The sequence below is a fragment of the Eurytemora carolleeae genome, unplaced genomic scaffold (genome assembly GCF_000591075.1).
Source record: "Eurytemora carolleeae unplaced genomic scaffold, Eaff_2.0 scaffold178, whole genome shotgun sequence".
In the NCBI taxonomy this organism is placed as follows: Eukaryota; Metazoa; Arthropoda; class Copepoda; order Calanoida; family Temoridae; genus Eurytemora; species Eurytemora carolleeae.
Genome location: NW_019396294.1, coordinates 68,855 through 82,316, shown reverse-complemented (window position 1 = coordinate 82,316; position 13,462 = coordinate 68,855). Strand labels below are relative to the sequence as shown.

Here is a 13,462-nt window from a genome sequence, read left to right as displayed (position 1 = left end):
TATACCCTTTTTCCTGCTAAAAGCGTGTATCCAACGAAGATATCCAGTTATACCAGTTTTGTTTGGTTTTTAATGGTCGGAACTCAAGAGAAATCTGAAAGGATTTAATTTTATCAGTCGGAACTAAAGATATAGGATTAGTGCTTACTAAAGGGATTAACAACGAACAATGGTTGATTTTTTTTTATTTATTTGATACATTAGTTCCGACTGCAGTACTACATTTCAAATTGCACTTTTTTCATAGATATGTTTTATTATTGACAATATATATTTCAGGTCCATGCACACTATAACAATACGATTCAGAAAGAACTACTTCAGCGATGAGCATGGTAAGAACACTTCAAAAGTATTGATTCAACTTTTTCTAAAAATGTCCAAAAGCTGTTCCTAAGTATACACACATTTATATAAAAAATATCGAAAAATGAAAAAAGATTCTTGATCCTTATTGTTGAACTTATTTCCTTTATTAAAGACCCCAAACTTCAAGTTCAGTATTCAGACATAATATGTTAAAAAGAGAAATTGTGTGATTTAAAAAAATCTTGTTTCGGCCTACTCAGTCATCAAATACCGCTTTCTCCATGAACACGTTTCGAACCGGCGGCGGCTGGAAGACCGGACTTTAAAGAGCAGTTAATTTTTTCGATGGCTGTTTTTGTATCTTCTTTTTAGCTGATCATACATCTGATTTCTGTTCCTCTTTTGTATATCTACGCAATCTAATTCCTTGCATAACTTGTCCTAGTTATTCTAACTAAAAATTGATAATTATCAAATAGTCATGTTGTAAAAAGTGACCCTATGGCTTTATGCATCAGAGGAAAGTGCAAAAATTACCAGAATTTCCGCGCTTTTTGAAATAGAAAATATTAGAAAACTTTCGCATTGCCCCTGCAATAAATGTCTTAAAAGGAATAGCCTGTTGTGAATGGACTAGAAAACTTGTTAGCTCTTCGAATCGCAAATTTAAAGGGACTGTACGCATGCACTCTTGTAATCGCAACTTTAAAGGGACTGTACGCATACACTCTTGTGATCGCAACTTTGTTCATCAGAGAAACAGATGAAAATAAACAGTTTAAATAAAGAAGAGCAATAATGTTTATCAGAGAAACAGATGAAAATAAACAGTTTAAAGAAAGAAGAGCAATAACGTTATCAGAGAAACAGAGGAAAATAAACAGTTTAATATGTGTGGTTAATTCTGGCAATTTTATCTTTTTTGCCCTTAAGGATGCCGTAGTGCATCGGACATTCCACGCTATAAATGGACAGTCACTCTACAGTGCCTTTAAACTTTAACACCTATTTTCTATTTCCGACCGGTTTTTGTTTATTAAAAACAATGGCCAACTTTCATGCCCCGTAGAATTCTGGAGGATGTAGAGAATGTAGAATATGGTTGGAATACATCAGATTGTCAGATGTTGGTTTGGGAAAAGTTGGTTAGCCATTGGACAGACGAGTTGGCCAACTCATCCTCATACTGTACAGGGCAAGTTCAGAGTGCCGACTAACATTTTGTGTTTGACTCAAGACGCCGTATTTTTGTGTTTTCAAAATTACCAGAGATAAAAATGATTTCGTTAAGAATGAGATATTTTTATGGTTTTATTTAATACATTGAAATTCAAACAAAATTCTTAGTTTCTCGGGTATTTTTGAGGAAAAAAATATGGNCCGAGGAAAATTTGCTGCGTAGAGTCTACTACCATTATTTAACGTTTACCCAGAAATAACGCCACACCGGGTTTTAAGAATAGGACTGTACGTTGAACACATTAGAGAATTGCATGATCTGAAAGATTTCAACACTCAAAACAAAACAGCAAAATGTAGTGTAATAAGTATTGAAAGCAAAATTGGATACAATTTTAAGAACCTCTCAAAATTAACTGTCAAAAAATTGAACAAACTCAATTTCCGTGCAGAAATGATTTTAATTAAAAGGTTGTATTTTGTTAACATACGTCAAACTTGTAGTACAAACATTCAGCAAATACTATTTAGATGTAAATATGATACTGATGATTTAGCAAAAGCTACCAAATATCAATAGATCACATTGTATTACTTTGAAATGTCCTAAATGTCAATAATTTTGTACTAAAATTCTTTGTTTAAAACAGACAACGCAATTGACGTGCACAATATTCATTTGTTTAAATGTTTTTTTTTTGAGGTTTTTAACTACGTGATTATATCGACTAATTATTTGCTACTGTTTAAAAAATGATATCTTATATAATTTAACTTTTTCAATTTTAATTGGTTTAAAGGGACTGTGAGCGTAATTTTAAGTGACCTTTTATACAAAGATGGCAATGTCCGATACACAATGGTACCCTTGCAGTACCTTTGTTTGATCAATACACTGGAAGCCACAATTGAAAATAATATTGTTTTATGTTTAAATAGAACTATCTAATTCATACTTGATCAAACATAACTTTTAAGAGTACCATTGTGAATCGGGCATTGCCATCTTTGCATGGAGGATCACCTGAAATTAAGCTTACAGTCCCTTTAAGGCTAGAAATGTCAATAATCAATGTCCATTAGTAATTTGACCAGGTAAAGCAATATTTTTATGTTTCATGGGTGATGGGTTTTCAAAATTTTCTGAGTTTGTTTGTATTGCACTACAAAATTATGCACAGTCTGGTTTATCTTACATTTTCTACATAATAAAGCTCTTCGCTCATGTTTGTATATATATATTTGAATATTTATTTGTTAGCTGGCCAAACGGCTGGACCGAATTGGCTGACTTTTTTTAGGGAACCCATGGGTGCCCAGGGAGTAGCATAGGCTAAAAAATCTATTTTTTTCTTCTTCAAAAATCAATATTTTTTTCAGGCATGGAAAGTGTAACGGACCCCTCAAACCCGGTGCAATTTATAGATTTAAGGTAAACACATTATTTGGAAACATTTATTTTGAAGATTGAGGGAAGGGATTAAGATTAGGACAAACTGGCAAGTTTCTCCCTTTTACTTTTAATGCTGAGCTGAAAACTTTAGAATGAGATATCCTTAATCCCGATCGCTTAATCTGATTATCCAATGGACAAACTTTTGATTTTCTTCTTATAATCCTCTTTTTGGATATTTCTACTGTATAAAAGTTACGTTTGATATCAATTACAGATACAATGCTATATCGATTGGACTAATATCCGATTGAATTAAAGTCAGCTGTTCACAAGCCGGCTTTTAGAGCATTTAAACAAATATAAATTTAATCATGTTAATATGAAATTATTAAAAACACATTTTAGGACTATTGTCATTTTGAATGTTCGTCTTAATAAACATAAATCCAAAACGTACGTTCGTTCAATCGATGTTTAGTTCAATTGATATGACACCATCAACACCAGAAATCAAAACCGGTTTTTCAAAAGTTTAAGAGTACATCTTAACATGATACGCTGATTGGTTAAAATTTCAACTTCTTTCTTGGATAGCGAATGCGTTTTAGCATAATCTAAGGTTTAGTAAAACCAGGTGTTTAAGCATTAGTCTTGATATCCCTAATTCTAAAGTTTTCAGTTCTGGTCTCCTAAAAGTTGTTTATTTTCACATAATTTTGCCCTTCCATAAAGCGGGGGAAAACAAAAATCTATACACGAGTTAAAAAAAATGGAAAAGAAAAAACGATCCATCTTGTTCCTAGGTTCGGGCGTACACTGGTCCTGATAAATTCTCTGAAACTGCCTGGAGCCAAGGAATGATGACAGAACCTGACAACACGGCTATTCTAGTTGGGATCACTGTACCAATCGGTAATTTTTTTTTCCATTTTTCCTTACATGGGTATTTATTATTTTTGTTCTTAACTATAGTTTGAAGAAACCTCTCCGAATCAATTTCTTGAGGAATAAAGTCTTCGTCACAAACTAAAATGTTCTTATCACTATATCTTTACAACCTGATGATGTAAACCTTTGATGAATTTAGATTATGTGATCCTAAAGAAAAATAAATAATTTTCTGAATTGAGATCGAATAAAATCGAATGTCAAGACGACATGGACAATTAACTTTTTTATAAAATCATAATATTTTTAGAACGAAAAAAAAATACACAATGAAAAAGTTTAAAACCTTTATAACATGCATTATTTCAGTGTTGCTAGTATTAATTCTGCTCGCTTTTGTTGTTCTCCGTAAACTCCACTGTACAGTTTTCGGAAAAAGGGGCGGCCATCTTGGAAGAGGACCTCCAGCTGATCTGGTAAACACAAATCCGCCATTTCGAACTCCGCCATTTTTTAAAATTATGTTATGATTTAAAAAAAGAAAAATTCTTTTTTTAAATTGTGTTCTATGATATTTCTTGTTGTAAACATAATTGTTTTTCATTAATTAGAAAATTATGTTCGTTTTTAAACTTTTTTTCTAATCTAGGTTAGTTTACCTGATTCTGTAATAGAAACTTCTAGACCCGTAAAACTCAAGGATTTTGCCGAACACTACCGGATTATGTCAGCTGACAGTGATTTCAGGTTAGAGTTCAAGAGTGACCTACTTTTAGCATTATTTTTTTATCAGAGCAATTACATGAAAATAATTTTGTAATACTGCTGTTTTTTGCACTTGAATGGATAATTATTTAGAAGACGATTGATAAGATAAATTATTCTAGGTTTAGCGAAGAGTATGAAGAGTTTAAACACGTGGGTCGTGACCAGCCCTGCACAGCTGCCGACCTGCCGGTCAATAGACCTAAAAACAGGTGAATAACAGACGCAACCACGCTTAACAGAACAAAGACCGGGTCTACTTTGAATTGTCATTAGGGCATAACCCTGCCAACCAGTCATGTGGTAGGATTGAGATGTGGTCAGATTGAAAAGGAAAAATAAAAAAAAATCACATTATTTATTTATTTAGATTTACCAATATCCTTCCCTACGACCATTCCCGTGTAAAACTCCAGCCTACAGATGACGAGGAAGGTTCAGATTTCATCAACGCAAACTTTGTACCCGGATACAACTCTAAACGAGAGTTCATTGTAACTCAAGTAAGTATTCCCTAGAAACATGTATTCACAAACAAAACAGAACCCGGGGGATTTATTGGCTCTTTAAAGGGAGAGACCGGCTAGGTAACATATTTAAACCGAGAGTGCAGTATTAAACAGAAAAATGTTATGATGATGATGATAATAACTGAAAATTTTAATCAATTTATTTGAAGGTTTAGGTTATTTTAAAATAATAATTTGATATTGTCACTTTTTCTTATTGTTTTAATTTTCCCTTTTCTTCTAGTGTTTTTTTTCTTCTATTTTTTTATGTTATTATAATCACCCTTGTTATCATTAATATTAAATAATCATTATCATTATTAGTCCTATTATTAAGGGACCTCTGCATTCAACTCGTGATGATTTCTGGCGAATGTGTTGGGAGACGAATTCTAGAGCTATTGTTATGCTGACAAGGTATAATATAACTCCTTCCTGTCTTATCCAATATCATTTAATACGTTATCTTGAAGGCCTGGCCTATTTGTCGTAAATGGTGAAAGCTGCTAATTTCTTTACCTAATAAAATCTAAGGTGTGCTTTTCACAGCGTTAAAATTATGGTTTTTGGTTGTGATTGTTTAAACAAAGCGCTGTTACATAAACATTTTGGTAAACATTTTATGTCAAAACCTTCAGTTTTAAAAAAAAATTATTTAAATTATATTTTTTTAAACCTTATTTTGGTTGACTGTGACGTTAATTAAAAAAAAACTATTTTGCTGAAAAAATATGCATTTTTTATTATTAGGTGTATTGAAAAGGGAAGGGAAAAGTGTGACCACTACTGGCCGTTTGACACTGAATCCGTTTACTACGGAGATATACAGGTAGTGTTGGACATTGTTCAATGGTCGGCGTTTATATCTTTACAATAAAGACGACTTTTCCATCAAGTTTTGCTTTTAACAAGCTTTATCAAATTTACGTTTAAAAGTAGAGAAAGAGCAGCTACTTTCTGTTTCCTTGTTTATTTGTATCCATGCTGATTGAAAGATTGGTAGAAATCAAAAATTGAAATCGAAAGTTTTCTTTATTATATTGATATATTCGACGACGACCGTATTTTAAAGATTGAAAAAATTTACTCAAGTCAGACTAAAATTTGTTTAATTTTTGCTATTATCCTCATTGTTATTGTTATTTATATTCAAATTGGAGTAAATTACAAATTTTAAAGCATGGCTTGAAATTTGATCTAGTTTAATAATTCCTAGTTTGAAGTATGGAAACAGGACGTCTCTTAAAGTTAAAATTGTTATTGTTATTGTTATGTTCCTTTATATTGTCATTGTTATTGTTATTGTTATTTTTATCGTTATTTTTATCGTTTCTGTCTTTGTTATATTGTAATTGTTATTGTCATTGTTGTTTTCGTTATTGTTATTGTCATTGTTGTTTTCGTTATTGTTATTGTCAATCTTATGGTTATTGTTATTGTTTTTGTTGTCATTGGCATTGCAATTTTATTATTATTGTTTTTGTTGTTATTGTCATTGTTATTATTAATATTGTTAATATTAGTATTATCATTATTTCTGTTATCATTATTTTATTATTATTATTGCTGTTACCATTAGTTGTATCTATTCTAGGTTACTATCCTGAATGAATCCCACTTCCAGGATTGGAATATTAATGAATTCAGAATGATGAGAGGAGACACAGGTATCATTATTATTATTGTTATCATTGTTGTTATTTGATGAATGTATTTATCATCGAAAAAATAAAAATAAAATGTTTTTATTAGTTTATATTAAAAAAGGCTTTTTAAGAGTAATATTTTTGACCTTTAAATACCTTGTTTTTCGTACATCTTGAAAGCTGTAATTATTGTTTTTAATTTCATCATACTTAATTATCAAAAGTTTAGCATCATCATAATCATTAGTGTAATCGTTATTTTGTTGGCGGTATCCATTAAAAATACATTGAAAATAATTAAAATTTAGAAAAAAAATATTATTTAACCTTTTTTTTAGTTCGAACCATTCGTCATTTCCACTTCACAACCTGGCCAGATTTCGGTGTTCCTGATCCACCCCAGACCCTAGTCAGGTACAGTATTTGTGGGAGGGGGGGGGGGTTGTAATCAGTGCCCCCACTAGGCGCAGTTTACAATAGATTTACAAGATAAAGGTCAAAGTTAGAATCCAAAATAGTTTTTAGCAAAGCATTGGAATTGCGTAAAGCAACAAACATGTATCTGCTAAATTTTTTCATTGTTCCTTTTTTATACAAATAAAAATAGGTCTTAGGACTCAACAGTACACCTGTCCTAAACTTGTTGTTAGATAGGGGGTTGTTTAAATGTTAGAGAGAGGATTTGGCACGTGTTTTGTAGGAAATAAAATCCCCTGTTTTCCTTATCATTGTTCCCCCTAAATGTCTTTTTAAAATATATTTTTAAGCGCATCTAAAATCCTAGAATAAGATTCTGATTGCAGAAACATATCTTTGTTGTCGGCTAGCAGCAAGATTCTCAATAATGAGTACTGAACAGTTAGACAACGGGATAACCCTCAAATCAAAACCGATAATGCAGAGAAACTCTTTATTTCCTAAAAAATGATAATAACATATAAATTATTACAAAGTTTTATAATTTTTATAATGAAAAGATTCTTACGATCTATTAAAGGATATGGATAAAGGATAAAGGTTAAAACCGTCGGGGAGTCCTAAGACGTTTTTTATATACTAACCTTATTAACGAAGGTTACTAATTCTTTATATGAAAATATTCTGTTCACAATTATAAAAGTGTTTAGACTCCGTTACCGGAGAACAAAGAAAACGGGGCCAAAATTGTTTGGTTTGGTGTCTCCGAGAGGGGATTTCAAGTTAAAGACGACATTACATGGATGGACGGAGAGATCTTATAGTTAATGGTTGACAATCTTTATTTTTGTTTTTATTAGGTTTGTTCGCGCTTTCCGTGAACGAGTGAGTCCCGAGCAGAGACCCATTGTTGTGCATTGTAGCGCGGGGGTTGGGCGCTCAGGAACATTTATAGCACTGGATAGGATTCTACAGGTAGAGATTTATCAAAAACGAACGGATCGTTTCGTTAACGAAGTAGAAAAAAACCGAAAACGAAAAGAATTGTTTTAAGATCGGTCAATTTTGGTAAGAATCGTTTCTAAGATTAAAAACGAAGTGGTAGTTTTGTTTATCTTGTTTTTCGTTTGGTTAACGAAGGTTGTTTGAACAGAAGAATATATGAAACGTAACAAAAAACGTTTGTTTTTTCGTTAGTTTTTAAACTAACAAAGATAAAGGTTGATCGATATTGTTTTTGTTATAAACTTATATTGCTGTGGGTACAAACTACGGAATTTTAATGCAGGATGCTTCGTAATATCTTAATGCCGAAGTTGTTGTTGTTGTTGTTGTTGATGATGTACATATTAGAAAAGATAAGTATTTCGTAGCACATGTATTTATTGTTGGTGATGTTGTTTTTGTTATAAACATATATTATTGTGATTATTGTTTTTGTAATTTATAATTTTTTTGTTGCGGATGTTGAATTGTGTCCATAATATACTAATATTGTTGATGTTGCAGAGACTACGGAAGAGTGATGTTGTTGATATTTTCGGAATAGTATTTGAGATGAGGAAGGAACGGGTCTGGATGGTACAAACTGAGCAACAGTACATATGCATACATCAGGTAATTAACTGTCCATTAAAACCCTCTATTTCTTGGTTCAGAGTTTTGTATTTCACTGCAGTACGCACCGAAAGCTTAGTTTAGGGTGTAGAGTGTACAGTGTACACTTACCAATTTATAGTTGGGTGAAACATTTTTCTGGAATAAATTTCAAAAACCCAAATTATATTTTCATGGAATTCTAACTTTCTAAGGCATTGTTGCAATATGTATTTTTCACAAAAATTATACCTGTCCGTGGCAATAATATTGAAAATAATAAAAAAAAATACTTGCAAAAGTAAAAATGAAAAAAATAATAGAACCAGCGGGCCAATTTCTCAGTCCGACTTTCCACAAAGAACTCTCAGGCTAATATTGTTCTCTATGATGTCAGTTATCACAAGAATTTTTTTAGATCATTGGAAAGTGGTCGTGCAAGGCCGCCGTGCAGATTGCAAAAAAAGTATATAGCTAAAAAAAATACTTCTTGAATTTATCATGTCATATATCATTTTTTCGTAATTGTCTAAAAAGATTAAATCCGTTGAAATTTTGGAAAAATTTACAAATTGACTGAATTAGGCCAAAAAAAACCGCAAAAAATGAGAGGAGAAACAAGTAAATTAGGATGAGAATGAGAGGANCGATTGTAATGTTTATATATTATATATATTGTTATATTTTTATTAATATTTTATCATGTACAAATTTGTTTGTCTGGACTTTTTATCCATTGTACAGTGTACATGAAATACATGGAACATATGTACACATTATTATTTAATATATTTGTTTGGTTTTAATGTGGTTAATTAACATGTTAATGTGGTTAATTAACATGTTATTGTGGTTAATTAACATGTTAATGGATTGAAATTCTCAATCTGATACAGTGAAAGGTATGTAAACGTAATTTTAAGATGACAATCCACTTGTTACTAACAACTTTGAAAATTGAGTATTTTGATCTGTGGTTGTTTATTTTAAAGTAGAGACTGCAGCCTATTTCTGTTTCAAATTGTCAGAATGAAATACTTCTCAAAAATACAATTGAGATTGAGGCTAAAGACACTGCAATCCTAAGTTTGCGAATTACTTCTTTAAACTTGAGCTAAAAAACATTTGAATTAAATTTCTGACATGTAAATGCGCTGGGCTCAAGGAGTATGGAATAGAAGGTTGAGATATAACTGTCGCAGCCCGCCCTACCATATGAATATGCATGCTTTGCAGACGGTACTTCATTTGTATAAGAAATATTTTTCTGATGTACAATTACCGCGTTTACAATAAACTAGATTCTGAATATTTCTTATACAAATGGAGTACCCATCTGCAAAGCATGTATAATCATATTGTAGGGCGGGCCGCGTCAGTTATATCTCCCTTATATTCCTCACTCCTTGGTTGGGCTACAATAAAGTATAAGTCAGGTTAAAACAAGGCGCTGTGACACTTGAAAGTCAACCTAGTCTTGAAAGTTGACACAGCCTGGATATATGTAAAGGGTGCAGTCATTTACCGGGCATACCTTTGGCGTAAACTTTGTATTTTAGATAATTCCATAATTAGAACTCACAAGGATTAAGGTCTGGGAATCTAGCAGGGCGTAAACTTTGTATTTTAGATAATTCCATAATTCGAACTCACAAGGATTGAGGTCTGGGGATCTAGCAGGGCGTAAACTTTGTATTTTAGATAATTCCATAATTAGAACTCGTAAGGGTTGAGGTCTGGGGATCTAGCAGGGCGTAAACTTTGTATTTTAGATAATTCCATAATTAGAACTCACAAGGATTGAGGTCTGGAGATCTAGCAGGGTGTAAACTTTGTATTTTAGATTATTCCATAATTAGAACTCACAAGGATTGAGGTCTGGGGATCTAGTAGGCCAATCCCTTCCCCTTATTTTGCATCAGAAGGAATTTCAAACTTAAATATTGAAAATGGTTGAATATATGTATTTATTTAACACCCGATTTTTTAGTGTCTGTTGGCGGTGTTGGAAGGCAAGGAACTCGAGGAACGGCTTCCTCATGAACTTCACGACAACGAGGCTTTCGAGGACGATGAGGGGATTGCAGAGTCCGGCATGTAATTGTAAACCTCTAAAATCAGCCTCCGACCTTGGTATTTTTATAAATAGATTGACTGAAACAAATTTTTGTCGCTCAAATGCTATCCTTTAATAATTTACGATTTTTTATCAATTACTCAGATCTATGAATTTTACAAATAGGTGACCTGAAAAAACTTCATTTTTCAACTTTTGACCTTTAAATGCTATTCTTTAAAAATTACGAAATTTACGATTTTTATCAATTACTCAAGTGCTATAAACTCTTGTACTAATAAAGTACTTGTTACTCAAAATATAGATTTTAAATTGTCAAAGTCTTAATCATGAAACACACCCTGTGATCGTAGAAAACTTTAAATCTGCTCAAAATTAGGGTTTTTTTTAAATTAGCTTTGATATAACTTTCATTTTTAATTTTTTTGTCGCAAAAGTTGACTGTATTTTTAATTATCGAAAGACATGTTAAAATTAAGTCGAATTTTCAAGTTTTAAACTTTGTACCTTTTGCTATGTATTAGGTTGATAATGTTTACAAGTTCGATTGTAATGTTTATATATTATATATATTGTTATATTTTTATTNATGTTCGGTATTAGACCAACGTACATTGTAATCATTAAAGGAATTGAGTTTGTGCCACAAACTGGCATTTTCTAACCCCTATTTCTTTGCAACCTGGTGATGTAAACCTTTGAAATTTCAAACTTAAGACTATCTGATCTTACAGAATTAATAGTTTGAAATATCAAAGGTCTAGGAAAACGGGTTGCAAAGTTAAAGGAATTAGAAAATCAGAGTTTGTGGCAAAAACTCAATTCCTTTGTTCAGTTTGATGAACATCCTTTGACGAAATATACAGAACTCATATTTTGTCAATATAAAACTTGTCGATTATGAACAAATAGTTTTTAACAATTATTCTGTATTTCATCGTTTTCTTGAACAGTTTCCATAAAGTGCTGAATAATATGTTCAGCAGTTTTAATCTGTACTCCAGAGTTCAGCATTACTTCTTCAGGGTTAGTTGTGTCCTTCGTAGGCCTGGTCAGATTATGACCTTTATATCAGGAATTCATGTACGACCTTATTCCGTTATAAGTCCCCCAGTTTTTATTTCATACACAAATTATGATTTTAAGACCTCAAAAATGGATTTCTAGAGATTACATGCACACTTGTGGAGTGAAAAGTGGAAACAAAAATATTCGGTAATAATTTTAACTGTTTTTTTGGGGGGGAAAATAACGCAAAATTTATATCAGTTTATTTTACAAATATGACAGAAAAAGTCCGACATTTGTTTTTTCTACAAAAAACGAAATTTTTTTAGTCGAATATTTTTTTAAATTTCTTTGTTAAAATATTTTAAAGAACCAACGGGCAACGCTGGGCACATGTCAGCTGGTTTTATTCAAATCAATATTAATGAAATCCTGCCTAAAATGATTGAGAAGGATTTGGTGTTCATTAAGTTGTGTTGACTCTCCTTTATCACGGTTAGAACATGATTTATAATTATCTCCAGCGCCAGCTTGTTTTCTACAGGTACAACAGAATACAAAAGGACATACAGGGGTTACAAGAAAAAAATGAAATAATTGTTTTCATCGTTCTTTGGTCCATTTCTCATAGATTTTTTTTTAAATTTGCAGCAGATTTGTTTATAAAATGTGGCAACTTGGCAATTTTAGATATTTATCAGTACAGTCGTCTCTGAAGTCTCATCCTTTGCGAGTAACCCTGTACATAAACAGAAAACAACATTATTTATTTTTCCTACTGAATAGACAATAGTAATATTGTATTGAATCAAAATCACGTTTTATTATCAATTTATTAGTCCATTTTACGAAACGATTTAAAAAACTTGCATATGATTTAGTAGAACTAGGCTATCACGATTCATTNCATAATAATATTATGACTTTTGAAATTGGTATTACAATGCTAATTCATAACAAAGACGATATCCAATTCGTCACTGAATTCCCATGTTTTTTGGGACACCCTGTATAAACCCTCCCTGGGGTCTTGTAAGGTTCCTCCAAATATTTGGGCCTTTTGTATTTCCTAGTGGTAATGCAGAGAGTTCTGAAGTAAATTCTTCTTTTTTCTCTTCAATCGAAGCCAGAGCTCCTATATTCTAAAAGAAGCTCGCACAAATATTACAAATAAATATTAATATGAAATTTTCTTAGTTTTATATTTTTTTACCCTAGCTATTTTCCATGGAATCAAAGGTTTTTTAAGTTCTTGAAAGAATGCTTTAATAATTCCTGTTACATCATGAACATTTTTCAATTCTTCAAATTTTCTTACATTTCCTCTATTGATATCTTCCCTAGAAAAGTTTATGAGAACAATTAGAAAAATTAGAAATAACTTGAATGCAAATGTAATTTAAAGGATTATGTACAGCGGACATTTACTACTTACAAGAGATACCTTTGACTGGGCTAAACTGATTACTTTCCTTGATTTCTTCATATTTTATTAAACATTAGAACTCCTTGATTTCTTGATATTTTACTGAACATTAGACCTCCTTGATTCCTTCATATTTTACTGAACATTAGACCTCCTTGATTTCTTGATATTTTATTAAACATTAGACCTCCTTGATTTCTTGATATTTTACTAAACATTAGACCTCCTTGATTTCTTGATATTTTA

General features: G+C 31.6%; 2 protein-coding genes across 2 annotated transcripts in view; one reads left to right on the top strand and one right to left on the bottom strand.

The window, feature by feature from the left end:
- LOC111700373 (tyrosine-protein phosphatase 10D) overlaps positions 1–11,186 on the top strand; it is a 39,937-nt gene extending 28,751 nt beyond the window's left edge. The window contains exons 31-45 of the mRNA XM_023471261.1: positions 280–386; positions 1,354–1,504; positions 2,869–2,920; positions 3,688–3,796; positions 4,142–4,248; positions 4,422–4,519; positions 4,660–4,749; positions 4,908–5,040; positions 5,384–5,463; positions 5,797–5,875; positions 6,641–6,713; positions 7,031–7,106; positions 7,970–8,084; positions 8,619–8,726; positions 10,696–11,186. Coding sequence (XP_023327029.1) covers positions 280–386; positions 1,354–1,504; positions 2,869–2,920; positions 3,688–3,796; positions 4,142–4,248; positions 4,422–4,519; positions 4,660–4,749; positions 4,908–5,040; positions 5,384–5,463; positions 5,797–5,875; positions 6,641–6,713; positions 7,031–7,106; positions 7,970–8,084; positions 8,619–8,726; positions 10,696–10,806 — 1,489 coding nt within the window. The 3' untranslated portion in view covers positions 10,807–11,186. The remainder of the gene's footprint in view (positions 1–279; positions 387–1,353; positions 1,505–2,868; positions 2,921–3,687; positions 3,797–4,141; positions 4,249–4,421; positions 4,520–4,659; positions 4,750–4,907; positions 5,041–5,383; positions 5,464–5,796; positions 5,876–6,640; positions 6,714–7,030; positions 7,107–7,969; positions 8,085–8,618; positions 8,727–10,695) is intronic.
- Positions 11,187–11,693: 507 nt separating this feature from the next.
- The window catches only part of LOC111700367 (rho GTPase-activating protein 15), a gene marked incomplete in the record, with an annotated part of 5,382 nt that continues 3,613 nt past the window's right edge, over positions 11,694–13,462 (bottom strand). The window contains 4 exon segments of the mRNA XM_023471250.1: positions 11,694–11,846; positions 12,227–12,328; positions 12,848–12,932; positions 13,004–13,130. Coding sequence (XP_023327018.1) covers positions 11,698–11,846; positions 12,227–12,328; positions 12,848–12,932; positions 13,004–13,130 — 463 coding nt within the window.